The following is a 27,017-nucleotide window of genomic DNA, read 5'->3' on the forward strand; positions in this document are numbered from 1 at the left end:
GAGCGCTCGTGCTATTAGTCACTACAGCTTTGCTGAGTGACTTTATGTATTGGGAACTGCCGCGCCGGCCGTTGCTGGGTGTTTTTTACACTGTGGCGCGGCTGGGACTTGTGGTGCGCCGGGGACTTCCGCGCTGGCCGTGCACATGGACGGCCGCGCTTATTACTCGAGTCCCCGGCTTTGCGGCCTAGTTTTCGTTTCGTTCCCGCCTCCAGCCCTGCCAGTCAGGGGAGAGGCGGGACGCTGTACAGACAGTCAGCGCCGAGGGCTGGAGTCTGCTTTGCATTCTCCAGCCCCCTTCACTGGACACAGTGGGACGCCAGTTTCCCGCTCTTGTCTGGGGCACGCCCACGGCCCGCCCCTCGTCACACGAGCTGGAGAAGGACGCCGGCAGCCATTCCTGCACGCCGTCCGAGCCGGGGAACGGAGACATGCTCTGGGCAACCAACACAGGGCTCTGGCGACCACGCACCCGCGTTATAGGCGGGCGGTAAGCAGCACCTGAAGTGCTGACCCCACTAAATACCGAAGTGTCCATTTGTATTTTATGCTTGTATGCTATACACTGCACTGTAGGTCGCTGTCTTTGGCTATATGCCGTTCTAGATGGCGAGATAACAGCAGCAAAAACGCAAGGGTGCTAAGGCACAGGTTTTCTAGGCTGCTTGTATTACATGGCTGAAGTGTTCATTTGTACTTATGCTTGTATGCTATACATTGCACTGTACGGTCGCTACTCTTGGCTATATTCTCCTAGAGGGCTGGACAACTGCAGCAAAAAAGCATGGGTGCCAAGGCACAGGCTTTATAGGCTGCTTGCACTGCATGTGCTGAAGTGTTCATTTGTATATATGCTTGTATGCTATACATTGCACTGTACGGTCGCTACTCTGGGCTATATTCTCCTAGATGGCTGGACAACAGCAGCAAAAAAGCAAGGGTGCCAAGGCACAGGCTTTCTATGCTGCTTGTATTGCATGTGCTGAAGTGTTTATGCTTGTATGTTGTACATTGCATAGATGACTAGAATACAGCAGCAAAAAAGCAACACAGGCTTTCTATGCTGCTTTTCCTGCAGATACTGTTCCACCGGCAGGTTTCACTGACCCCCATTGTGGGCAATGCTCCCCTGTAGCACTTGGTCAGCCGGGGTCTCTACTAGAAGTGGCCAAAGAAACCACCTGTGAACCCTGTCCAGGGACAGGGACGGAGATTGTCATGGGATGGAGACTTTGCACTCCAGACAGGCCATGGGCAATCTTGATTAATGCTCCCTGGCCACCCTCATTTGGAACGTACTCAGTACTCCGGGGGGGTCCCAGGCATTCCAGGGTGAAGGCTCTGACACGGACGGCAGTCCCAGACAGCCTAAGCTAGCACGCTGGGTACGACACTAGGCTTCATCACTGGTCAAGGTCCCAGCAGGACGACTCTCTGTATGATGAGGCAGACGTAGCTGATCAGGGCTTTGGTCCTGACACCGCTCTCAATCCGGATACTCCGGATGGTGACGCCATAGTGAAGGATCTTATAGCGTCCATCAATGGAATGTTGCATATTTCTCCCTCAGCTCCCCCAGTGGAGGAGTCAGCTTCACAGCAGGAGAAATCCTTTTTCAGTACTCATGCGTAGATTGAGTACTTTTTCTGACCACGCTGACTTCAGAGACGCAGTTCACAAACACCACGCTTACCAGATAAACGTTTTCTCCAAACGTATTAAGGATGCACGTTATCCCTTTACCCTGATGTGGTACAGCCCTGGACCCAGGGTCCAAAGGTGGATCCCCCAATCTCCAGGCTTGCGGCTAGATCCATAGTTGCAGGGGAGATGGGAATTCACTTTAAGATGCCATTGACAGACAGATAGACCTCTGGTTGAAATCTGTCTGTGAAGCTATCAGCGTGTCGGTTGCTCCGGCATTCGCAGCCGTATGGGCACCCTAACCTATTTCAGCTGGTCTTGCGCAGCTGGTCTTGAGCACATGTACATCTGTGCCGCAGGTGGTGTCCTTAACCTCGCAATGTCTGCATTGCGACTTACCCTAGTAATGCTGTCCTGGGGGGACAGTCGAGGTTGGTCCTTCCCAGGCTCGGGCAAGTCCCAATTGTACTCGTCTAAAAGGGCTCAAAAGGCTCAGAGGGGCTCAGTTTCCGGCCGGGCTCATTCACGCCCAAGGAAGGCAGCAGGAGGAACCGCTGCCAAGGCGATCTCCTCATGTATTTCAGCTCTCTCTCCCCGCATCCGCGGTTGGTGGCAGAATCTCCCGCTTCTGGGTACATTTAGCTGCCACAGGTCACAGACCGGTGGGTGAGAGACATTGTGTCTCACGTGTACAAGATAGAGCTCTGTTCTCGTCCTCCGGCTCGATTCTTCAGAACCCCCCCCCCCCCCCCCGGGGGTGCAGTCTCTCCTTCAAGGCCAGTCACACCCCTTAAGACGCCTCATGCAGAGGCAGTCACTTTCGCGCAGTTTCACTGCATCCACTTCAATGGGACATGCTTTGCCAATGGGTTGGGGAGTCGACGTCCCTAGAAAGGAACGTTTCCCTTCTCAGACGGTCAAGGACTCTCTCAGAGGAGTCCATCCTTCAGATCAATGTTCTGGTAATCTGGGCAGTGCATCTTGCCCTGCAAGCCTTCCAGCAGTGGCTGGAAGGAAAACAGATCCGAATTCAGTCGGACAATTCCACAGCGGTGGCAGACATCGCCCACCAAGGCGGAACACGCATCGCCAAGCCTACCAGGCAATCCGGCGGATTCTGATGTGGGTGGGGGACAGAGCATCCACCATATCCGCAGTTCACATCCCGGGCGTAGAAAATTGGGAAGCAGACTTCCTCAGTCGCCTGGGCATGGACGCAGGGGAATGGCCTCTGCACCCAGTATGGTGTCAGGAAATCTATAGCCGCTGGAGGATGCCGGACGTCGACCTAATGGCGTCTCGGCACAACAACAAGGTCCCGATTTTCATGGCGCGGTCTCACGAGCAAAGACCTCTGGCGGCAGGCGCCCTAGTTCAGGATTGGTCGCAGTTCCAGCTACTCTATGTGTTTCCTACTCTGGCACTGTTGCCCAGAGTGCTACGCAAGCTCAGCTCCGCTTGCCGCCGCGCCATCCTCGTCGTCCCAGACTGACCGAGGAGGTCGTGGTCCCGGATCTGTGGCATCTCACGGTCGGCCAACCGTGGGCACTCTCAGACCGGCCAGACTTACTGTCCCAAGGGCCGTTCTTTCCACTGAATTCTACGGCCCTGAACCTGACTGTGTGGCCATAGAGTCCGAGATCCTAGCGTCTTCAGGATTATCTCAAGACGTCATTGCCACCATGAGACGGGCTAGGAAGCCGACGTCTGCCAAGATCTACCACAAGACGTGGAAGTTATTCTTATCTTGGTGCTCTGCTTAGGGAGTGTCTCCCTGGCCATTTGCATTGTCTCCTTTTTCCTCCCTTCCTGCATCTGGATTGGGAAAAGGTTTGTCGCTCGGCTCCCTTAAAGGACAAGTCGCAGCGCTGTCGGTATTCTTTCAGAAGCGCCTAGTACGACTTCCTCAGGTACGCACGTTCCTGCAGGGGGGTTATCACATTGTCCCTCCGTACAAGAGGCCGTTAGACCCATGGGATCTGAACAGGGTATTAATTGCTCTCCAGGAGCCGCCCTTCGAGCCTCTGAGGGATGTTTCACTTTCTCGACTTTCACAGAAAGTGGCCTTTCTGGTAGCGGTCACGTCTCTTCGGAGAGTGTCCGAACTAGCAGCGCGGTCATCCAAAGCTCCCTTCCTGGTGTTCACCAAGATAAGGTAGTGCTGCGCCCGATCCCAGAGTTTCTCCCTAAGGTGGTATCCCCTTTTTATCACAATCAGGATATCTCCTTACCTTCCTTTTATCCATTTCATCGATATGTAATGGCTTTGCATTGTTGGATCTGGTGTAGAGCACCCAGAATCTACATTCCCGCACGGCGCCCCTGCGCCGCTCGGATGCACTCTTTGTCCTTGTCACTGGTCAGCGCAAGGGGTCGCAGGCTGCAAAATCCACCCTGGCTCGATGGATCAAGGAACCAATCCTTGAAGCCTACCGTTCTACTGGGCTTCCGGTTCCATCAGGGCTGAAGGCCCATTCTACCAGAGCCGTGGGTGCGTCCTGGGCATTACGGCCCCAGGCTACAGCTCAACAGGTGTGCCAGGCAGCTACCTGGTTGAGTCTGCACACTTTCACCAAACATTATCAGGTGCATACCTATGCTTCGGCGGACGCCAGCCTAGGTAGAAGAGTCCTGCAGGCGGCAGTTGCCTCCCCGTAGGGGAAGGCTGTCTTGCAGCTCTAACATGAGGTATTTCTTTACCCACCCAGGGACAGCTTTTGGACGTCCCAATCGTCTGGGTCTCCCAATGGAGCGCCGAAGAAGAAGGGAATTTTGTTACTTACCGTAAATTCCTTTTCTTCTAGCTCCTATTGGGAGACCCAGCACCCGCCCTGTTGTCCTTCGGGATTTTTGGTTGTTTTCGGGTACACATGTTGTTCATGTTGAATGGTTTTCAGTTCTCCGATGTTACTTCGGAGTGAATTTGTTTAAACCAGTTATTGGCTTTCCTCCTTCTTGCTTTTGCACTAAAACTGGTGAGCCAGTGATCCCACTGGGGGTGTATAGCCAGAAGGGGAGGGGCCTTACACTTTTTAGTGTAATGCTTTGTGTGGCCTCCGGAGGCAGTAGCTATACACCCAATCGTCTGGGTCTCCCAATAGGAGCTAGAAGAAAAGGAATTTACGGTAAGTAACAAAATTCCCTTCTTTTCCTTCCACATTGCTTTGGTTCCTGTGAAGCACCTAAAGGGTTAATAAACTTATTGGATGTGGTTTTGAGCAGTGTGAGGGGTGTAGTTTTTAGAATGGGGTCACTTTTGGGTATTTTCTGTCACCTAGGCCTCTCAAAGTCACCTCAAATGTGATGTGGTCCCTAAAAAAAATTATTTCTTTGTCGCTCTATTGGGAGACCCAGACAATTGGGTGTATAGGCTATGCCTCCGGAGGCCGCACAAAGTATTACACTCAAAAGTGTTAAGCCCCTCCCCTTCTGCCTATACACCCCCCGTGCTCCCACGGGCTCCTCAGTTTTTTGCTTTGTGCGAAGGAGGTCAGACTCGCACGCACAGCTCCACAGATTGGTCAGCAGCAGCTGCTGACTATGTCGGTTGGAAGAAAAGTGGGCCCATATAGGGCCCCCAGCATGCTCCCTTCTCACCCCACTCTTGTCGGGTGTTGTTAAGGTTGAGGTATCCATTGCGGGTACGGAGGCTGGAGCCCACATGCTGCTTTCCTTCCCCATCCCCCTCAGGGCTCTGGGTGAAGTGGGATCCTATCGGTCTCCAGGCACTGAGACCGTGCTTCATCCACAACTCCTATGGAGCCTGCTGGAAGGAGCCGGGTACCGTTCAGGGACATGGCCCTGCTACGTGAAGGTACTCTGTATCCCTGTGGGACCACGCACGGCAACACCTCAGCTTTGCTGGGTGTGCTAGTGCACCGGGGGACCGGTTTAAACTGTGCCATTACACACTCAGCGTCGCTGAGTGTGTTTATATGTAGGGACTACCGCTCTAACCGCCGCTGCCATGGGAAACTGCGGCGCGGCTGGGACTTGTAGTTCGCCGGGGACTTCGGCGTTAGCCGCGCTTTTACGGCGGCCACGCTTATACTCGAGTCCCCGGCTTGGCTTGCGGCCTAGTTTCCCTTTCTCCCGCCCTCAGCCCTGACAGGCAGGGGAAGGGCGGGACGCTGCACGGAAGAGCAGCACTGAGGGCTGGAGTATGATTTCCATACTCCACTCCCCTCACTGTGCACAGTGTGAGCACCTCGGCTACGCCCACGGCTCCCTCCTCTCGTCAGGACGCCGCAGCCATTTCCTGTCAGCTCCTACGACGCTGCAGAGAGGGACAAACCCTGAGAGACCCAGACACGGTCTCTGGTGGCCTCATAACCGCTTTAGGCGGATGGTAAGCAGCACCTGTGGTGCTAGCCTCATGGTGCTGTAGTGTACTGATACATTATTTGTTTTTAGTATATATTTTACACTGTATGAGCACAGTTTATTCTGGCTATATACCCTAGTGTGTTACTCAGGGAAAACAATAGCATGGCGCCCACAAAAGGCAGGGGTGCCAAAAACACAGGCTTATTATGCTGCCTGCGTCGCTTGTACGACCCAGCTGCCGGCAAGTTCCATTGACCCTCATTGTGTGCAATGTTCGGCCCCTGTGACACTTTTTCAGCCAGGGCCTCTGCTAAGAGGGGCCCAGGGGGAGCCACCTGTTGACACTGTCCTAGTGACGGGGACGGAGTTTGCAAAACTCTCTGAGACTATGGCTAAGATACTAGAAACCATTGCAGTCCAGGCCGGTATCTCAGCAAAGGGACTCTGTTGAATCATTGTTCCCTGGCCCCCCTCAGTTGGACCACCAAGGGGTATCTCATACATCCCAGGCTGAGGGTTCTGACTTAGACCCCAGCCCCAGACCGACTAAGCGGGCTCGCTTAGAATTTCCCTCGACATCATATTGTTCAGGGTCTCAGCGAGGGGAATCTCTGGTTGATACTGTGGAGACAGCTGATCAGGATTCTGATCCTGAGGGCGCTCTCAATCTTAATACTCCAGACGGGGACGCCATACTGAACGTTCTTATTGCGTCCATCGATCAAATGCTGGATATTTCTCCCTCAGCTCCTCCGGCGGAGGAGTCAGCTTCTCTTACACCGAGTATGTTTCTAGACCACTCTGATTTCAGAGAGGCAGTCCAGAATCATCATGCTTGTCCAGATAAGCGTTTTTTCTAAGCGCCTTAAGGATACACGTTATCCTTTTCCCCCTGACGTGGTTAAAGGTTGGACTCAGTGTCCCAAAGTGGATCCTCCAATCTCCAGACTGGCGGCTAGATCCATACTTGCAGTGGACGAGGGGGCCTCGTTCAAGGATGCCACTGACAGGCAGATGGAGCTCTGGTTGAAATCCATCTATGAAGCTATCGGAGCTTCTTTTGCCCCAGCATTCGCAGCTGTATGGGCGCTACAAGCTATCTCAGCAGGTCAAGCAAAAATTGAAGCAGCCACATGCACGGCCGCGCCACAAGTGGCATCCATTACCACCCAGACCTCGGCAATTGCGTCTTACGCTATTATTGCTGTCCTGGACTCTGCGAGCCGTACGGCGGTCGCGGCCGCCAATTCGGTGGTACTCCGCAGGGCCTTGTGGCTACGGGAATGGAAGGCAGATTCTGCTTCCAAAAAGCGCTTAACCAGTTTGCCAATTTCTGGCGACAGGCTGTTTGGCGAGCGTCTGGATGAAATCATCAAACAATCCAAGGGAAAGGATACATCCTTACCCCAGTCCAAACAGGACATACCCCAACGGAGGAGAGGGCAGTCGAGGTCTCGGTCCTTTCAGGGCGTGGGCAGGTCCCAATTCTCCTCGTCCAAAAGGTCTCAGAAAGAACAAAGGAACTCTGATGCATGGCGGTCTAAGTCACGTCCTTAATAGGCCACCGGAGGCGCCGCTAACAAAGCGGCTTCCTCATGACTTTCGACCTCCTCTAGTAGCATCCTCGGTCGGTGGCAGGCTTTCCCGCTTTTGCGACACCTGGCTGCCACAAATAAAAGACCGCTGGGTGAGAGACATTCTGTCTCACGGTTACAAGATAGAGTTCACCTCTCGTCCCCCGACTCGATTCTTCAGGTCATCCCCGCCTCACTAGCGAGCCGAGGCTCTTCTGCAGGCGCTGCGCACTCTGAAGGCAGAAGGAGTGGTGATCCCGGTTCCTCTTCAGCACCTGAGCCACGGTTTTTACTCCAACTTGTTTGTGGTCCCAAAAGAGGACGGGTCTTTCCGCCCGGTCCTGGACCTGAAACTGCTCAACAAACATGTAAAAATCAGACGGTTCAGGATGGAATCCCCCCGCTCCGTCATCACCTCAATGTCCCAAAGAGATTTCCTTGCATCGATCGATATCAAAGATGCTTATCTCCACGTACCGATTGCTCCAGAGGTTATGGCTACTGTAGTAGCGGTCCTCCACTCTCAGGATCACTCGGTGATTCCGTACTTGGATACTGATCAAGGCACCCTCTCAAGAGGCATGCCAACACAGCCTCGACGCTACCCTGGAGTCTCTCTCCAGGGTGTCGGGTGGATCATCAATTTTAAAAAAGTCAAATCTGGCACCGGCCCAATCGCTGACATATCTTGGCATGGAGTTTCATACCCTCTCAGCGATAGTGAAGCTTCCGCTGATCAAGCAGTAGTCACTACAGAAAGGGGTACAATCTCTCCTTCAAGGCCAGTCACACCCCTTGAGGCGCCTCATGCACTTCCTGGGGAAGATGGTGGCAGCAATGGAGGCAGTCCCTTTCGCGCAGTTTCACCTGCGTCCCCTTCAATGGGACATCCTACGCAAATGGGACAGGAAGCCGACGTCCCTCGACAGGACCGTCTCCCTCTCTCAGGCGACCAAAGCTTCCCTTCGGTGGTGGCTTCTTCCCGCTTCATTATCGAAGGGGATATCCTTCCTACCCCCATCCTGGGAAGTGGTCACGACAGACGCGAGTCTGTCAGGGTGGGGAGCGGTTTTTCTCCACCACAGGGCTCAGGGTACGTGGACCCAGCAAGAGTCCTCGCTTCAGATCAACGTTCTGGACATACGGGCAGTGTATCTTGCCCAGAAAGCGTTCCAGCAGTGGCTGGAGGGCAAGCAGATCCGAATTCAGTCGGACAATTCCACAGCGGTGGCATACTTCAACCACCAAGGCGACACACGCAGCCGGCAAGCCTTCCAGGAAGTCCGGCGGATTTTGATGTGGGTGGAAGCCACGGCATCCACCATATCCGCAGTTCACATCTCAGGCGTGGAAAACTGGGAAGCAGATTATTTCAGTTGCCAGGGCATGGACGCAGGGGAATGGTCCCTTCACCCGGACGTGTTTCAGGAGATCTGTTGCTGCTGGGGGGTGCCGGACGTCGACCTCATGGCGTCCCGGCACAACAACAAGGTACCAATGTTCATGGCACGGTCTCAAGATCCCAGAGCTCTGGCGGCAGACGCCTTAGTTCAGGATTGGTCGCAGTTTCAGCTCCCTTATGTGTTTCCTCCGCTGGCACTGTTGCCCAGAGTGTTACGCAAGATCAGGACCGACTGCCGCCGCGCCATCCTCGTCGCTCCAGACTGGCCAAGGTGGTCGTGGTACCCGGATCTGTGGCATCTCACGGTCGGCCGACCGTGGACACTACCACACCAAACAGACTTGCTATCTCGAGGGCCGTTTTTTCCATCTGAATTCTGCGGCCCTCAACCTGACTGTGTGGCCATTGAGTCCTGGACCCTAGCGTCTTCAGGGTTATCTCAAGACGTCATTGCCACTATGAGACAGGCTAGGAAACCAACGTCCGCCAAGATCTACCACAGGACATGGAAAATTTTCCTGTCGTGGTGCTCTGCTCAGGGTTTTTTCTCCCTGGCCTTTTGCCTTGCCCACTTTTCTGTCCTTCTTTCAATCTGGACTGGAAAAGAGTTTGTCGCTCGGCTCCCTTAAGGGACAAGTCTCAGCGCTCTCTGTGTTTTTCCAGAAGCGCCTAGCCAGGCTTCCACAGGTACGCACGTTCCTGCAGGGGGTTTGTCACATCGTTCCACCTTACAAGCGGCCGTTAGAACCCTGGGATCTAAATGGGGTTCTGATGGTTCTTCAGAAACCACCATTCAAGCCAATGAGAGATATTTCCCTCTCACAACTTTCGCAGAAAGTGGTTTTTTCTAGTAGCAGTCACTTCTCTTCGGCGAGTGTCTGAGCTAGCAGCATTGTCGTGCAAAGCCCCTTTCCTGGTGTTTCACCAGGACAAGGTGGTTCTACGTCCGGTTCCGGATTTTCTCCCTAAGGGGGTATCCTCCTTTCATCTCAATCAGGATATCTCCTTACCTTCTTTTTATCCTCATCCAGTTCACCAATGTGAAAAGGATTTGCACTTGTTAGATTTGGTGAGAGCACTCAGACTCTACTTTTCTCGTACGGCGCCCCTGCGCCGCTCGGATGCACTCTTTGTCCTTGTCGCTGGCCAGCGTAAAGGGTCACAGGTTTCCAAATCAACCCTGGCTCGGTGGATCAAGGAGCCAATTATCGAAGCTTACCGTTCGGCTGGGCTTCCGGTTCCATCAGGGCTGAGGGCCCATTCTACCAGAGCCGTGGGCGCGTCCTGGGCTTTGAGGCACCAGGCTGCGGCTCAGCAGGTGTGTCAGGCGGCTACCTGGTCGAGCCTGCACACTTTCACGAAACACTATCAGGTGCATACCTATGCTTCGGCGGATGCCAGCCTAGGTAGACGAGTCCTTCAGGCGGCGGTTGCCCACCTGTAGGAAAGGGCCGTTTTACGGCTCTCTTACGAGGTATTATTTTACCCACCCAGGGACTGCTTTTGGACGTCCCAATTGTCTGGGTCTCCCAATAGAGCGACAAAGAAGAAGGGAATTTTGTTTACTTACCGTAAATTCCTTTTCTTCTAGCTCTAATTGGGAGATCCAGCACCCGCCCCTGTTTTTTTGTGTACACATGTTGTTCATGTTGAATGGTTTCAGTTCTCCGATATTCCTTCGGATTGAAGTTACCTTAAACCAGTTTATAATTCTTTTTCCTCCTTCTTGCTTTTGCACCAAAACTGAGGAGCCCGTGGGAGCACGGGGGGTGTATAGGCAGAAGGGGAGGGGCTTAACACTTTTGAGTGTAATACTTTGTGCGGCCTCCGGAGGCATAGCCTATACACCCAATTGTCTGGGTCTCCCAATTAGAGCTAGAAGAAAAGGAATTTACGGTAAGTAAACAAAATTCCCTTCTTTGTAAATTTTGTTGGAAAAATGAGAATTTGCTGATGACCTTTGACCCCTTCTAACTTCCTAATGGAAAAAAAAATTTGTTTCGAAAATTGCGCTGATGTAAAGTTGACAAGTGGGAAATGTTATTTAGTAACTATTTTGTGTGACATATCTCTCAGATTTATGGGCATAAATTTTCAAAGTTTGAAAATTGCGAAATTTTCAAAATTTTCGCCAAATTTCCTAAATTTTCACAAATAAACGCAAAAAATATCGGCCTAAATTTACCACTGACATGAAGTACAATATGTCACGAAAAAACAATCTCAGAATCGCCAGGATCCGTTGAAGCGTTCCAGAGTTATAACCTGTCAAAGTGACACTGGTCAGAATTGCAAAAAATGGCCCAGTCATTAGGGTGTTTTAGTGGCCGGGGGTGAAGGGGTTAATGCAGTCACACGTAATTCTGCTCCGCAAGTTGCGTCTTTGACCTCTCAGGCGTCAGCCTTTTCATCCAAGGAGTTGTTATCCCCGTTCCCCTTCAGGAACGTGGTCGCGGATTTTACTCCAACTTGTTCGAGGTGCCAAAAAAGGACGGGTCATTCCGTCCTGTTCTGGACCTCAAGTTGCTCAACGGACATGTGAGAACCAGACGGTTCCGGATGGAATCTCTCCGCTTGGTCATCGCCTCAATGTCACAAGGAGACTTCCTAGCATCGATCGACATCAAGGATGCTTATCTCCATGTACCGATCGCACCCGAGCATCAACGTTTCCTGCGTTTCGCCATCGGGGACGAACACCTCCAGTTCGTGGCATTGCCTTTCGGCTTGGCGACAGCACCACGGGTTTTCACCAAAGTCATGGCATCCGTTGTGGCGGTCCTGCATTCTCGGCCACTCGGTGATTCCCTACTTGGACGATCTCCTAGTCAGGGCCCCGTCTCGGGTGGCGTGTCAACAAAGTCTATCTGTCGCTCTGGCGACTCTCCAGCGGTTCGGGTGGATCATCAACTTCCCGAAATCCAAGTTGACACCGACCCAATCACTGACGTACCTTGGGATGGAGTTTCATACCCAGCAAGCGTTAGTCAAGCTTCCGAGAGACAAACAGCTTTCTCTGCAGGCAGGGGTGCAATCCCTTCTTCGGAGTCAGTCACACCCCTTAAGGCGCCTCATACACTTCCTGGGGAAGATGGTGGCAGCTATAGAGACAGTCCCGTTCGCGCAATTCCATCTTCGGCCACTCCAATGGGACATTCTTCGCAAATGGGACAGGAGTTCGGCTTCCCTCGACAGGAACGTCTCTCTTTCCCTTGCAACCAAGACGTCACTTCAGTGGTGGCTCCTTCCCAACTCTCTGTCGCAGGGAAAATCCTTCCTACCCCCAACCTGGGCTGTGGTCACCACGGACGCGAGCCTGTCAGGGTGGGGAGCGGTTTTTCTCCACCACAGGGCTCAGGGAACCTGGACTCCGATAGAGTCATCCCTTCAGATCAATATTCTGGAGATAAGGGCAGTGTATCTAGCCCTATTGGCTTTTCATCGGTGGCTGGAGGGCAGGCAGATCCGTATCCAGTCGGACAACGCCACTGCCGTCGCATACATCAACCACCAAGGCGGCACTCGCAGTCGTCAAGCCTTCCAGGAAGTCCGACGGATTCTGCAGTGGGTGGAAGCCACAGCTTCCACCATCTCCGCAGTGCACATCCCGGGCGTAGAAAACTGGGAAGCAGATTTTTCTCAGTCGTCAGGGCATGGACGCGGGGGAATGGTCTCTGCACCCAGACGTGTTTCGAGAGATCTGTCGCCGCTGGGGAACGCGGGACGTCGATCTCATGGCGTCACGGCACAACAACAAAGTCCCGCCATTCATGGCACGGTCTCAGGATCACAGAGCTCTGGTCGCAGTTTCGACTGCCTTATGTGTTTCCTCCTCTGGCGATGCTGCCCAGAGTGTTACGCAAGATCAGGTCCGACTGCCGTCGCGCCATTCTCGTCGCTCCAGACTGGCCGAGGCGGTCGTGGTACCCGGATCTGTGGCATCTCACGGTGGGTCAACCGTGGGCGCTTCCAGACCGCCCAGACTTGCTGTCACAAGGCCCGTTTTTCCATCTGAATTCTGTGGCCCTCAACCTGACTGTGTGGCCATTGAGTCCTGGCTCCTAGCGTCTTCAGGGTTATCTCAGGATGTCATTGCCACCATGAGACAGGCCAGGAAGCCTACGTCCGCCAAGATCTATTATAGGTCTTGGCAAATCTTCCTATCCTGGTGCGCTAATAACGGTTTTACCCCATGGCCGTTTGCCTTACCCACTTTTCTTTCATTCCTTCAATCCGGAATGGACAAGGGTTTGTCACTTGGCTCTCTCAAGGGCCAAGTATCGGCGCTCTCCGTGTTTTTTCAAAAGCGCCTAGCCAGGCTTCCGCAGGTCCGCACGTTCCTGCAGGGGGTTTGCCACATAGTCCCACCTTACAAGCGTCCGCTGGAACCCTGGGATCTTAACAGGGTCTTGACGGCTCTTCAGAAACCACCTTTCGAGCCGCTGCGGGATGTCTCTCTATCTCGCCTTTCGCAGAAGGTGGCCTTCCTAGTGGCAGTCACATCACTTCGGAGAGTGTCTGAGCTAGCAGCGCTGTCATGCAAAGCCCCCTTCCTGGTGTTTCACCAGGATAAGGTGGTTCTGCGTCCGGTCCCGGAATTTCTCCCTAAGGTGGTATCCCCTTTTCATCTCAATCAGGATATCTCCTTGCCTTCATTTTGCCCTAATCCAATTCACCAGTGTGAAAAGGATTTGCACTCTTTGGATCTAGTGAGAGCGCTCCGGTTCTACGTGTCTCGCACGGCGCCCCTGCGTCGTTCAGATGCGCTCTTTGTCCTTGTCGCTGGCCAGTGTAAGGGCTCGCAGGCTTCCAAGTCAACCTTGGCTCGGTGGATCAAGGAACCGATTCTCGAAGCCTACCGTTCTTCTGGGCTTCCGCTTCCTTCAGGGCTGAAAGCCCATTCTACCAGAGCCGTGGGTGCGTCCTGGGCATTGCGGCAGCGGGCTACGGCTCAGCAGGTGTGTCAGGCAGCTACGTGGTCTAGTCTGCACACTTGCACGAAACACTATCAGGTGCATACCTATGCTTCGGCAGACGCCAGTCTAGGTAGGCGAGTCCTTCAGGCGGCGGTTGCCCACCTGTAAGAGGGGGGCCGTTTTTTCGGCTTTTTATTGAGGTATTCTTTTACCCACCCAGGGACTGCTCTTGGACGTCCCAATTGTCTGGGTCTCCCAATGGAGCAACAAAGAAGGGAATTTTGTTTACTTACCGTAAATTCCTTTTCTTCTAGCTCCTATTGGGAGACCCAGCACCCGCCCCTGTGCCCTTCGGGCTGTTTGTTCTTTTGTGTACACATGTTGTTGTTCATGTTGAATTGTTCTTTTGGTTCATGGTTTGCAGTTCTCCGAACATCCTTCGGATTGCATTTACCCTAGACCAATTTATAAGTTTTCTCCTTCCTGCTTTTGCACCAAAACTGAGGAGCCCGTGATCCACGGGAGGGTGTATAGGCAGAGGGGAGGGGTTACACTTTTTAAAGTGTAATACTTTGTGTGGCCTCCGGAGGCAGAAGCTATACACCCAATTGTCTGGGTCTCCCAATAGGAGCTAGAAGAAAAGGAATTTACGGTAAGTAAACAAAATTCCCTTCATTTGTCTACGCGATTCAAAGCCTTATGGCTTCTTCCTCAGGACAAATCATATATATAAGAGCCACTGTGATTACACAAATTGAAACTCCCAGTATTTTTCATGTCATGTTCCGCTTCCTCCTCCTCCTGCCACACCTCCTCTCCTGAGGATCCGCCCGCCTGCTCCTAGCTGCGTTCCCGAGCTTCGCGCACCCGCCGGGAAACCCGCCAATATTCAAGGCTGCACTGTAGTGTGATGCTGATTAACCCGTCATGGTGATTAACCCTTACACCGCCAGCCCGCCAGGGGAGGGGAGCTGTATACCCTGGTGGGGAGGAGAGGAGCTGTATACCCTTGGGGGCGGGGGGGAGGAGGGGAGCTATATAGCCTTGGGGGGAGGATCTATATAGCCTTGGGGGTGGAACTTTATTGCCTTGGGGGGAGGAGAGGAGCTGTATACCCTTGGGGGGGAGGAGAGGAGCTGTATACCCTTGGGGGGGAGGAGGAGCAGCTGTATACCCTTGGTGGGGTGAGGAGCTGTCTACCCTTTGGCGGGGGGAGGAGCTGTCTACCCTTGGGGGGTGGGAGGTGAGAGGAGCTGTATATCCTTGGGGGGGAGGAGCTGTATACCCTTGGGGGGGAGGAGCTGTATACCCTTGGGGGGGAGGAGCTGTATACCCTTGGGGGGGAGGAGTTGTATACCCTTGGGGGGGAGGAGCTGTATACCCTTGGGGGGAGGAGCTGTATACCCTTGGGGGGGAGGAGCTGTATACCCTTGGGGAGGAGGAGCTGTATACCCTTGGGGGGGAGGAGCTGTATACCCTTGGGGGGGAGGAGCTGTATACCCTTGGGGGGGAGGAGCTGTATACCCTTGGGGGAGGAGCTGTATACCCTTGGGGGGGAGGAGCTGTATACCCTTGGGGAGGAGGAGCTGTATACCCTTGGGGGGGAGGAGCTGTATACCCTTGGGGGGGAGGAGCTGTATACCCTTGGGGGGGAGGAGCTGTATACCCTTGGGGGGGAGGAGCTGTATACCCTTGGGGGGGAGGAGGAGCTGTATACGCTGGGGGGAGGAGGAGCTGTATACGCTTGGGGGGGAGAAGCTGTATACCCTTGGGGGGGAGGAGGAGCTGTATACCCTTGGGGGGGAGGAGCTGTATACCCTTGGGGGGGAGGAGCTGTATACCCTTGGGGGGGGAGGAGCTGTATACCCTTGGGGGGGGAGGAGCTGTATACCCTTGGGGGGGGAGGAGCTGTATACCCTTGGGGGGGGGAGGAGCTGTATACCCTTGGGGGGGAGGAGCTGTATACCCTTGGGGGGGAGGAGCTGTATACCCTTGGGGGGGAGGAGCTGTAAACCCTTGGGGGGGAGGAGCTGTATACCCTTGGGGGGGAGGAGCTGTATACCCTTGGGGGGGAGGAGCTGTATACCCTTGGGGGGGAGGAGCTGTATACCCTTGGGGGGGGGGAGCTGTATACCCTTGGGGGGGAGGAGGAGCAGCTGTATACCCTTGGGCGGGGGGGAGGAGCTGTATACCCTTGGGCGGGGGGGAGGAGCTGTATACCCTTGGGCGGGGGGGAGGAGCTGTATACCCTTGGGGGGGAGGAGCTGTATACCCTTGGGGGGGAGGAGCTGTATACCCTTGGGGGGGGGAGCTGTATACCCTTGGGGGGGAGGAGGAGCAGCTGTATACCCTTGGGCGGGGGGGAGGAGCTGTATACCCTTGGGCGGGGGGGAGGAGCTGTATACCCTTGGGCGGGGGGGGAGGAGCTGTATACCCTTGGGCGGGGGGGAGGAGCTGTATACCCTTGGGCGGGGGGGAGGAGCTGTATACCCTTGGGCGGGGGGGAGGAGCTGTATACCCTTGGGCGGGGGGGGAGGAGCTGTATACCCTTGGGCCGGGGGAGGAGCTGTATACCCTTGGGCGGGGGGAGGAGCTGTATACCCTTGGGCGGGGGGAGGAGCTGTATACCCTTGGGAGGGGGGAGGAGCTGTATACCCTTTGGCGGGGGGGCTGTCTACCCTTTGGCGGGGAGGAGGAGCTATATACCCTTGGGGGGAGGAGAGGAGCTGTATACCCTTGGGTGGGGGAGGAGCTGTATACACTTGGGGGGGGTAGAAGAGGAGCTGTATACCCTTTGGGGGGAGCTATGTACCAGGGGGTGAGCTGTATACCCTTGAGCTGAGCGTTGGCTAGTACATAAATAATTGTCCTGAGGAAGAAGCCATATGGCTTTGAAACGTGTAGACAAAATCATTGCTTCTACATGGATCCTCCTTTCTACGGCAGCACGGTTTATTAACCCTTTTCTCTCCGAGTTTGAGCTGAATCAGCAAGACGTCGACGGTCATGCTTTGTCAACTGCAGAGCGGAAGAGCTGCTCTTGATGTGGAGCACCTGAATTGCCCTCAGTAGTTGTCAGTGACGGTGCCATAAGTTTGGAAAATGTTGGATCTTTTTAATCTCTGGAAATGCTGGTTTCTTGTCTATGAAAGGTGTCCTTCAAGAAAACGAAGATTCGTGTGAAAAAGATCCGTAAGAAAGCAAAATCTGCTCTGAGGGATGACTTGTTGCGCATTAAACCGGACACCCGCACAAGCGACTTTGGTTCGAGGTACGTTTTCCAACTATCACTGCCATTTTAAAAGAAACACAGAATGTATGTTACAAGCACTTTTTATTTACCATTGTATGTGGGGATGTTAAATGCTCATCACGCACAGTGATATGTCCATCATTTTGCATTCCTTTTGGATATTTTAATATATCATCAAGAAAACTATACCGGCCTTATATTTTCTGTTTTAGAACTCGTGGCCGGGGCCGTAAGCGTGTCATTTCCGAAGATGATGGGCAAGACATGGAGTTAAGAGCCGCTGTGCCCAAGTCTGATGATATGCGTTTGGAGAGCATGGACATCAGTGATGAAGGTAAGAAAGTTGAAAGTTTTTACTTTAAAAAAGACATCATGGATTACAGACATCTCAGATTGAGAGATTTGCTTGGCCAGTAGCAATATAAAATACAGTGGAACCTCGCTTAACGAGTAACCCAGTTAGGGAGTATTTCGCCTAACGAGCAAAGCTTGCTGTAAATTTGTAACTCACTTTACGAGCAATCTTTGCCGTACGAGAAAAGTACTCACCGCACACACTTCCGGTTCCGTATATCCACCGCGCTCTGACCCGCTCTTGCAGTCTGCACAAACAAACACGCACACACGCACACATTATGCTCACCTTACCTTCCGTTCCATCACCGGCCTCCTGGTTCTTGTAGTTCGCCGGTACAGGATGTGTATCGGGTAACCATCGTGACGATGGAGGAACTTCTGCTGTCAGCCACTACTCGTAAGGCAGCGCGCTGAACAATCAGAGGCAAGCGGCTCCTGCCTTTGATGTCAGCGCTCTGGCAGCGGAAGCACCGGCGTCGGTCGCAATGGTTACCCGATACACATCCGGACCAGCAAACTGCAAGAACCAGGAGGCCGGCGATGGAACAGAAGGTAAGTTGAGTATAATATGCGAGTGTGGAATGGCGCAATAGTTGTGGAATGAATTGTCTGAGCTTCCATTATTTCCTATGGGAAATCTTGCTTTGCTAGACGAGTAACTTGGTTAACAAGCACAGTCCCAGAACGGATAGTTCTCGTTAACCAAGGTTCCACTGTATATGCACAAAAATCAAGTGATTTACTCTAACCCCCCTCCCCTAGTCTTTGATTGCCACACTGATTATCTCTTTATATAGGATCATATTAATTTCCTTCTCTTTTTCGTTGCTCGTTGTACATAAGACGGTCCCAGCTCTCCGGGTATTGTAGAGGAAGACGACTTGGAAACTGAGTTACACAAACAGCTTGAAAAAAGTAGACGACTGAAACAAATTCAGCAGCAGAAGGACAGTAGTGAAAAGGTGAGTGTGCGGAGACAATCCTGGGTACCAGAATTACCGTATTTTCCGGCGTATAAGATGACTTTTTAACCCCTGAAAATCTTCTCAAAAGTCAAGGGTTGTCTTATACGCCCGGTGTCGTCTTAAACGCGGTGCACGGTGCCGTCATGGCTTTAGTGCAATTGTTCACACACAATAAAACATATTCTCACCTCTCCTTCGTTCCCGTGGTGCCTCCAGCTGCTTCTTCCAGTCCGCAGGCACACAGACCCCTCCGTGATAGCGGCTGCTGCAGGATCTCATCATGGCTTTACTGCAGTGGAGTGCTTTACGGCGCCACAAAGCATTCAACTGCAGTAAAGCGCTGACAGCAGCGGTGGCCCCGTGCACTGGACACTATCATGGAGGGGTCTATGTGCCTGCAGTCCACAAGAAGCACTCCTCCATGATCGCGTCCAATACACAGGGCCGCTGCTGCTGTCAGCTCTTTACAGCAGTTGAATGCTTTGTGGCCAGGTAAAGCATTCAACTGCAGTAAAGCCATGAAGACATCCTGCAGCGGCCACTCCTTGCACCAGACGCTATCATGGAGGGGTCTGTGTGCCTGTGGTCTGCAAGAAATGGCTGAAGGCACCGCGGGAACAGAGGACAGGTGAGAATATCTTTTATTGTGTGTAAACAACGGCATAATAGGGGACAAGAAGGTGACCAGTAGGAGGACATTACTAAACAATGGGCACATTACTGCAGGGGACATTACTAAACAATGGCACATTACTGCAGGGGACATTACTAAACAATGGGCACATTACTGCAGGGGACATTACTAAACAATGGGCACATTACACATTACTAAACAATGGGCACACTACTGCAGAGGACATTACTAAACAATGGGCTCATTACTGCAGAGGACATTACTAAACAATGGGCACATTACTGCAGAGGATATTACTAAACATTGGGCACATTACTGCAGAGGATATTACTAAACAATGGGCACATTACTGCAGAGGATATTACTAAACAATGGGCACATTACTGCAGAGGATATTACTAAACAATGGACACATTACTGCAGAGGATATTACTAAACAATGGGCACATTACTGCAGAGGATATTACTAAACAATGGGCTTATACTCGAGTATATACGATATGTCCCAAACTCTATATTTTAACTGGAAAAGTTGGGGGTCGCCTTATACGCAGGAAAAGACGGTACTGAAAGCTGGTAAGAAAATTGTTATAGCAAGTAATAGATTTTATTTCTCGGATACTTTATTGGGGACACAGGAACCCATGGGTATATGCTGCCACCTGGAGGCTGAAACAAAGACTGCATCTTTGAAAAAAGTCAGCTCCTCTCCCACCAGGCTATACCTGGCCTGCCGACACCCGGCTAATCAGTTTAGATAGATTAGTATCATGTAGGAGTTTCTGACCTGTTTTTACTCATGATGTCCATTCTTCTACTGCGTGATGCCGGTACTTAGTCATCAGGCCACATCTTTGCAAAGCTCTTACCTTTGCACTGGCAGAAGCAGGCATTGTGGTAATCTGAGGGATTGCTATTTCTCCTTCTGCTTTATTATTAGTTTTTCCACCCCTTGGACAGCTTTTGACCTAGAAAAGAGGATTTTTGGTACTAACTGTAAAATCTTTCTCCTAGCCTTCATTGGGGGACACAGCTCACTCCCTTGTTTGGGGAGTCTATTTGCTTCACCTACTGCTTTTTGCACTAACTGAATAGCTGGGTGTAGGCTGTTGAGGAGGGGCGGACATTTTTTTTAAAAAGGACCAACCACCAGGATATTCCTGTATAGCCCAATGCCAGTGTTATATTGGTGCTATCAGGCTGATTCTATACATACTATTAGTTGTGAGATCGGATGTATACTTTATGAAATACAGGCAAGTAAAGTTTGTGAAATGCACTGTTCGTGATTGATAGGTGCTGCAGAATATCTAATGGGGGGGGGGGGCAGGCTTTGTTAGTTATTCCTGCCCCTGTCTGTCCTTCCTCCAGAGAGAGGGGATATTGTGTAAGCCTGAAATTGTAGCCTCAGCCACATAAGCATATATCATAAAGTTGGTGGTAATCAGAATAATGGATTTCTGCCAAATGGATGATTCGGGATGTCTTGATCTGCATCCGGGGAAGTAAACGTTGCTTTGCCTGAACCACTGGAGAACAAGGGGCACTTGTGTGTCTTTGTGGGGTGGTGAATCAGTCCTTATAATCCTGCATATTTATAGGTTATTTCAATCTTTGCAATTTACCTATTTGTTCCTGATCACTTGGGAAGTCCGACCACTGCGACCCCCGCCCACTTATGCCAAGAACAATACTCTGAAATGATCGTTGTCTATGGGGCGGCCGCAGATAGTCGGTCACTGTTTCATTTTAATGTGGTATTTCCGAACCTGTCCTCGTGATCAGTGCGGGTCGCAGCGCGTGGACCCCAGAGATCAGCCATTGCTCTGAGGATAAATGAACCATGCATTGAAGAGAGATGTTAATTGATAAAGGGTTTGGAAATTTTGCATTTTTGTAAAATGCCATTAAAATCTGATCTGATTCTGTTCTCTGTTTAGATTGCGGCAATGGTCAAAAAACTCCACTATCAGAAAAGCCAAGACGACGACGAAGACGACGATAAGAAAGGCTCCATAGTGTTTAATGCCACCTCCGAATTTTGCAGAACTCTTGGAGAGATCCCAACTTACGGTTTAGCGGGGAACAGGGAGGATCAAGAAGATTTAATGGTATGTAACTGATTTCCAAAGACTTAGGCAAATGCGGACATTACCGGGCCACTTCAGTACCTCCATTCTCCAGATCAATGGGACCAACATGTTATCATCTGTCCAGTTAGGACAACTGTTTTAGTGTAGATCTGTTAATGGGAACCTGCCAGCCGAATCATGCAGCCCGATCTACAGGCAACATAAAGCAGACACTGGCTGTGTTATTGCAGACCTGTTTTACTCGATGCCACGTTCCAGAGGAAGCAGACTTTTTGCAACTTGGATGACTAGTTTGAGAGATCAGTCCCTGACAACTTTGCCTCGCCCCGCTCCCCATGACTGACGGATCTGTCCCTAATGTGTTGTATATATAGAAAGAGACCTTTTAGCCCACTGGAGCGGGGGCAGGTGCAAGCTGTCAAGGACCTGGATCTGGGATTAGTCATCCGAGTTGCATCATTTTTAGCATAAGGCCATATTCACACATGTTCAGTATTTGGGCAGTATTTTATATTAGTATTGTTAAGCTAAAACCAGGAGTGAAACAGTCAGAGGAAAAGTATAATAGAAACACGGGCACCATTTCTGGGTTTATCACCCACTCCTGGTTTTGGCTACAAATACTGATGGAAAAAACTCACCAAATACTCAACGTGTGAACGTGGCCTAAATCCTACAATAACACAGTTTCTGATTTAACATTGCCTGTCGTCCGGGCAGCATGAGTGTGCTGTGAGGTTTTCTTTAAGCTGACTATGCTGCGTTATGTGAGGATTTTTAAAGCAACTATACATATGGACTAGCTGTAGTACCCGGCGTTGCCCGGGATAGTAACAGTCTATGTCTCTCTCCCAGTCTCTGTCTGTCTCTCTGTCTGTGTCTTTCTTTGTCTGTCTGTGTCTATGTCTCAGACTGATATAAATACAGACAATCTGTCTCCATCTCTGTGGCTGTCTGTCTCTCTCTATCTCTGTGTGTGTGTGTGTCTGTCTCTTTTCCCGGGCTGTCTCTCTTTTCCCGGGCTGTCTCTCTGTTCCCGGGCTGTCTCTCTTTTCCCGGGCTGTCTCTCTTTTCCCGGGCTGTCTCTTTTTCCCGGGCTGTCTCTCTTTTCCCGGGCTTTCTCTCTTTTCCCGGGCTGTCTCTCTGTTCCCGGGCTGTCTCTCTGTTCCCGGGCTGTCTCTCTGTTCCCGGGCTGTCTCTCTGTTCCCGGGCTGTCTCTCTATTCCCGGGCTGTCTCTCTATTCCCGGGCTGTCTCTCTTTTCCCGGGCTGTCTCTCTTTTCCCGGGCTGTCTCTCTTTTCCCGGGCTGTCTCTCTTTTCCCGGGCTGTCTCTCTGTTCCCGGGCTGTCTCTCTTTTCCCGGGCTGTCTCTCTTTTCCCGGGCTGTCTCTCTTTTCCCGGGCTGTCTCTCTTTTCCCGGGCTGTCTCTCTGTTCCCGGGCTGTCTCTCTGTTCCCGGGCTGTCTCTCTGTTCCCGGGCTGTCTCTCTGTTCCCGGGCTGTCTCTCTGTTCCCGGGCTGTCTCTCTGTTCCCGGGCTGTCTCTCTGTTCCCGGGCTGTCTCTCTGTTCCCGGGCTGTCTCTCTGTTCCCGGGCTGTCTCTCTGTTCCCGGGCTGTCTCTCTGTTCCCGGGCTGTCTCCCCACCGACATGTTATTACCTCACACATAAGCTTCTTATACTAACAGTTTGTTTTGTTCCTATAGCAAACACTGACAGTTGCTATTAATAGCCTGCAGCTCCCAGCTCCATTCAGTTTAATGGAGGCAGGATTTTGGAGAGTAACTGTAAAGCGCGGGGTTAACTTTTTCAGTCAAAATAGTCTGACGTTCCCTGGGTCACATGGGGCGTCTGCAAAATTTCGTGATTGTAAATGCGACTGTGCAGATTCCTTCAGCGGACATATACATACATACATACATACATACATACATGCATGCATGCATGCATGCATACATACATACATACACATACACTCAGCTTTATACATTAGATTGGTAGTTCTTACATACGGCAGCATTCAACAATGATTTCTTTTTGGTCTCTTCTATACACTTTGAATTAAAGGTAAGATGTCGCATTTTTTTAATTTTGTATTAATAATAGTGATTATGAAATCAAGTATTTTTAATACAAAATTTCACTTTTTATTAAGTTTTTATTAAAATCTAGTTTTACTGAAGCACTGGGGGCCATCTTGGATTTGCTGTGTGTAACGACAGTTAGCTCCTTTATGGCAGGCCCTGTGCATAGAAGACAGTGGTCGGGCTGCGACTCTATACTGTATATAGAGAAGGCGTCTGCTGTGACCTGGACGCGCCCCCTGGGCTGTCCAGATCACAGCAGAGGGAGGAGATCGGCGCCATATTTGTGGAGTTCACAGAGAGTGCTGTCTGCTCCACTTTAACCCTGTCACCCACCGGGATGTGTGAGTATGGGGCGCCTCCCACCTCGCCCCGCCGTTAGTCTCCAATAACACCCCCTCCCCCATGCCGCCACTGCCGGCGTGCATGCAGCAGAGCTGTATGTGTTTTGTGTGCATGCAGAGCATGTGAGTACCGGTGCCCGTCCCCCCGCCGCCGCCGCTACTACTGTCTCCCGTCCCCCCGCCGCCGCTACTACCGTCTCCAATGACACCCCCCCCACCCCGCTCTCCTTGCTGCAGCCGCTGCGGACGTGCATGCAGAGCAGTGCGTGAGTATTGGCGCCCCTCCCCCCGCCGCTGTGTATCTAATATTATCATGTGTGGTACTGTCTTCTGAGCTGGGTATCTAATCCTGTCCTGTGTGATACTGTCTGCTAAGCCACGTATCTAATCCTCTCCTGTGATACTGCCTGCTGAGCTTTGTATCTAATCCTATCCTGTGTGATACTCCTGCTGTCCTTGGTGACACTTTAGACACTGTGTCCCTAAACTTCATTCTCTGTTATCCTTTGGAAACACCCAGATTGGGAGGGGGCAGTGACATTGCACACAGGAGAGCAGATTCTGCCCACTTTACTGCAGCTGTAATCCAGGCTAGTTCTACAGTAGGATTTCTGTAGTGTTTAAGAGTGGAAAATATCAAACTTTTTATTTATTTTTTTTATATTTTGCTCAATTAAAAACAAATAATATTTAAGCAAAACATTAATACTTTTCAGTTATTGAAAATTTTTTTTTGGACGACCCCTTCCCTTTAAAGGGAACTTGTCAGGTCTCCTCTGCCCTCCAACCCAGCAGCATTCATAGTTGTATTTCCAAAATCATTGCTCCTGGAAATTTTGCGCATACAGGCGGCTTATTTCGGCCATGTCAGTGCGCCTCAGGAGCAGGGTGGACAATTCCCGTCTTCATTAGACCCCCACCGCACATGATTAAAAATTCAGGAGACGGGTACGCGAGCAGTCTTCTAAACTTCCAACCGTGCGCAGTGTGCCTAATGAAGCTGGGAAGTGTCCACCCTGCTTTAAAGGCACACCGGGCGTGGACGAAATGAGCCGAAATTTCCAATGGCCGTGATACCATGGAAAAAGGGCTGACTAGTCTGGGGGAACTAACGCCCATACGTCAAACAGAATCCATTAACGTGAGCCGCGCACCGGGTCTAATTCACACTTCACATTGTGCTTCTTAGGATTTTGAGAAAGATCAAGAAGAGTCTGAGAATGAACACGGTGACTCTGATGGGGAAGAAAACATCGGCTGGAGCATGGTGAACCTGGATGAGGAGAAAAACCAGCAAGATGTGAGGGGACGCGTACAGATGTCACATTGCCATTGTTTTTTGTTGTTTTTTTTTTTTTCCTTTCCTATATTATGTCTATTTTGGAAAGTTCTATAACAATCGTATACTGCGCATGTTTTCTTTATTTCATAACCCAATGATTTATTTCTGTGTTTATCAGTATTCTGCGTCTTCTACCACCATATTGGATGAGGAGCCGATTGTGAACAGGGGCCTGGCTGCCGCGCTACATCTGTGTCAGAACAAAGGTATCACATACTGAGGACGTAATAAGGGAAAGTCAGTGCCGCACAATAGAAAACAATCCCACCTGTGCGCAATCTGCAGATAGGGGCAATGTATCAGTGTATTCTTACAATAGGAGAAGCTATCATTGAAAAGGTGTCTCTTCTTGTTTACAGGCTTGCTGGAAACCACCGTACAAAAGATTGCACGTGTTAAAGCTCCCAATAAGCTACTGCCATCCGCCAATTACTGCATAGAGGACAAAATGTAAGTAAGAATTTTGGGCTGCAGATGCTGGAAGTAATGATTGCTTCCCTCCACCTTACCCCCCCTCCCACCTTACTCCCCCCCCCCCCCCCCTCCCTCCACCTTCCCATCCCCATCGCCCCCCCACCTCCCTCCACCTTCCCATCTCCCCCCCCCCCTCCCTCCACCTTCCCATCCCCTTCCCATCTCACCCTCCCATCCCCTTCCCATCTCCCCATTCCCATCCCCTTCCCATCTCCCCCCTCCCATCCCCTCCCCATCCCCCCTCCCTCCACCTTCCCATCCCCCCCTCCCTCCACCTTCCCATCCCCCCCCTCCCTCCACCTTCCCATCCCCCCCCTCCACCTTCCCATCCCCCCCCCCTCCCTCCACCTTCCCATCCCCCCCCCCCTCCCTCCACCTTCCCATCCTCCCCCCCCTCCCTCCACCTTCCCATCCTCCCTGGAAGTGTTGTACCCAGTATTTGTCCTAACATCAGAAGGTGATTGTAAAGTACGCATCACGCTTTGTCTGCATGGTTCTTGTTTTTCTCTCACTTTTTTTGATCTTTGACCATTGTTTTTTTTGTTTTTTATGCCACTATGACACAGGGCAATAGATGACAAGTACAGCAGACGAGAGGAGTACAGAGGGTTCACACAGGACTTTAAGGAAAAGGATGGCTACAAGCCTGACGTCAAAATTGAATACGTGGATGAAACTGGGAGGAAACTGTGTCCAAAAGAGGCAAGTTCTGCGCGCTCTGTGTCTCGCGCGCTCTGTGTCTCGCGCGCTCTGTGTCTCGCGCGCTCTGTGTCTCGCGCGCGCTGTGTCTCGCGCGCGCTGTGTCTCGCGCGCGCTGTGTCTCGCGCGCGCTGTGTCTCGCGCGCGCTGTGTCTCGCGCGCGCTGTGTCTCGCGCGCGCTGTGTCTCGCGCGCGCTGTGTCTCGCGCGCGCTGTGTCTCGCGCGCGCTGTCTTTCTCTTTCGCGCTCTTTCCTGTAATATCTGTTGACATCTCTCACTACAGGCATTTAGACAGTTGTCTCATCGGTTCCATGGTAAAGGCTCAGGTAAAATGAAGACCGAAAAACGCATGAAGAAACTAGATGAGGAAGCGGTGAGTGCAGACCCTGAGAACAGACTCCTATAATGACTGATAAGTATACAGATACAGGCTATTCACCTCATAAGTATGATTTAACCCCTTCATGATCAAGCCTAAAAGTTTGGGTTTTGTTCTCCTGCTTTTGCCTCAACTTTCCAGTATCCACAACTTTGTCTAATGTAGGGCTTGTTTTATGCAAGACAAATTTATATTATTTTTCACAGCTGTTTGGGAGTACGAATATGTAGCACCCACGGGGCAGGGGTTAAACGTTACTAGTCACAGGGCCGGTGATGTCGGGTCCAGGATGTCACGGGTGTCCCCAAGGTGTAATGAGGATAGGTAGTGGAGGATGTTGGGAGTTGTAGTTGTCTCGTGACGCCACCTGCGGTATGTGGCCAGGGATTAGCCACCGCTGCGGTCCCTGTCCTCTGGGGCGGGTGGTGTCACAGCTAGGATAGTTCAGCTTCCCGCAGGTGAAGCTAGGCCCCTGGGAGGATGATGGCGGTAGTAGTGGCTATTAGCGCCGAAGCGCAGGGCGACGACAGTGATGG

General features: G+C 51.8%; 1 protein-coding gene across 1 annotated transcript in view; it reads left to right on the top strand.

The window, feature by feature from the left end:
• Positions 1–27,017, top strand: part of SART1 (spliceosome associated factor 1, recruiter of U4/U6.U5 tri-snRNP) — a 149,307-nt gene that overhangs the window by 75,433 nt on the left and 46,857 nt on the right. Inside the window, exons 11-19 of the mRNA XM_075326488.1 lie at positions 17,015–17,133; positions 17,328–17,449; positions 18,316–18,434; positions 21,012–21,182; positions 24,777–24,887; positions 25,048–25,135; positions 25,289–25,379; positions 25,970–26,105; positions 26,386–26,475. Coding sequence (XP_075182603.1) covers positions 17,015–17,133; positions 17,328–17,449; positions 18,316–18,434; positions 21,012–21,182; positions 24,777–24,887; positions 25,048–25,135; positions 25,289–25,379; positions 25,970–26,105; positions 26,386–26,475 — 1,047 coding nt within the window. The remainder of the gene's footprint in view (positions 1–17,014; positions 17,134–17,327; positions 17,450–18,315; positions 18,435–21,011; positions 21,183–24,776; positions 24,888–25,047; positions 25,136–25,288; positions 25,380–25,969; positions 26,106–26,385; positions 26,476–27,017) is intronic.

The sequence above is a fragment of the Anomaloglossus baeobatrachus genome, chromosome 10 (assembly GCF_048569485.1).
Source record: "Anomaloglossus baeobatrachus isolate aAnoBae1 chromosome 10, aAnoBae1.hap1, whole genome shotgun sequence".
In the NCBI taxonomy this organism is placed as follows: domain Eukaryota; kingdom Metazoa; phylum Chordata; class Amphibia; order Anura; family Aromobatidae; genus Anomaloglossus; species Anomaloglossus baeobatrachus.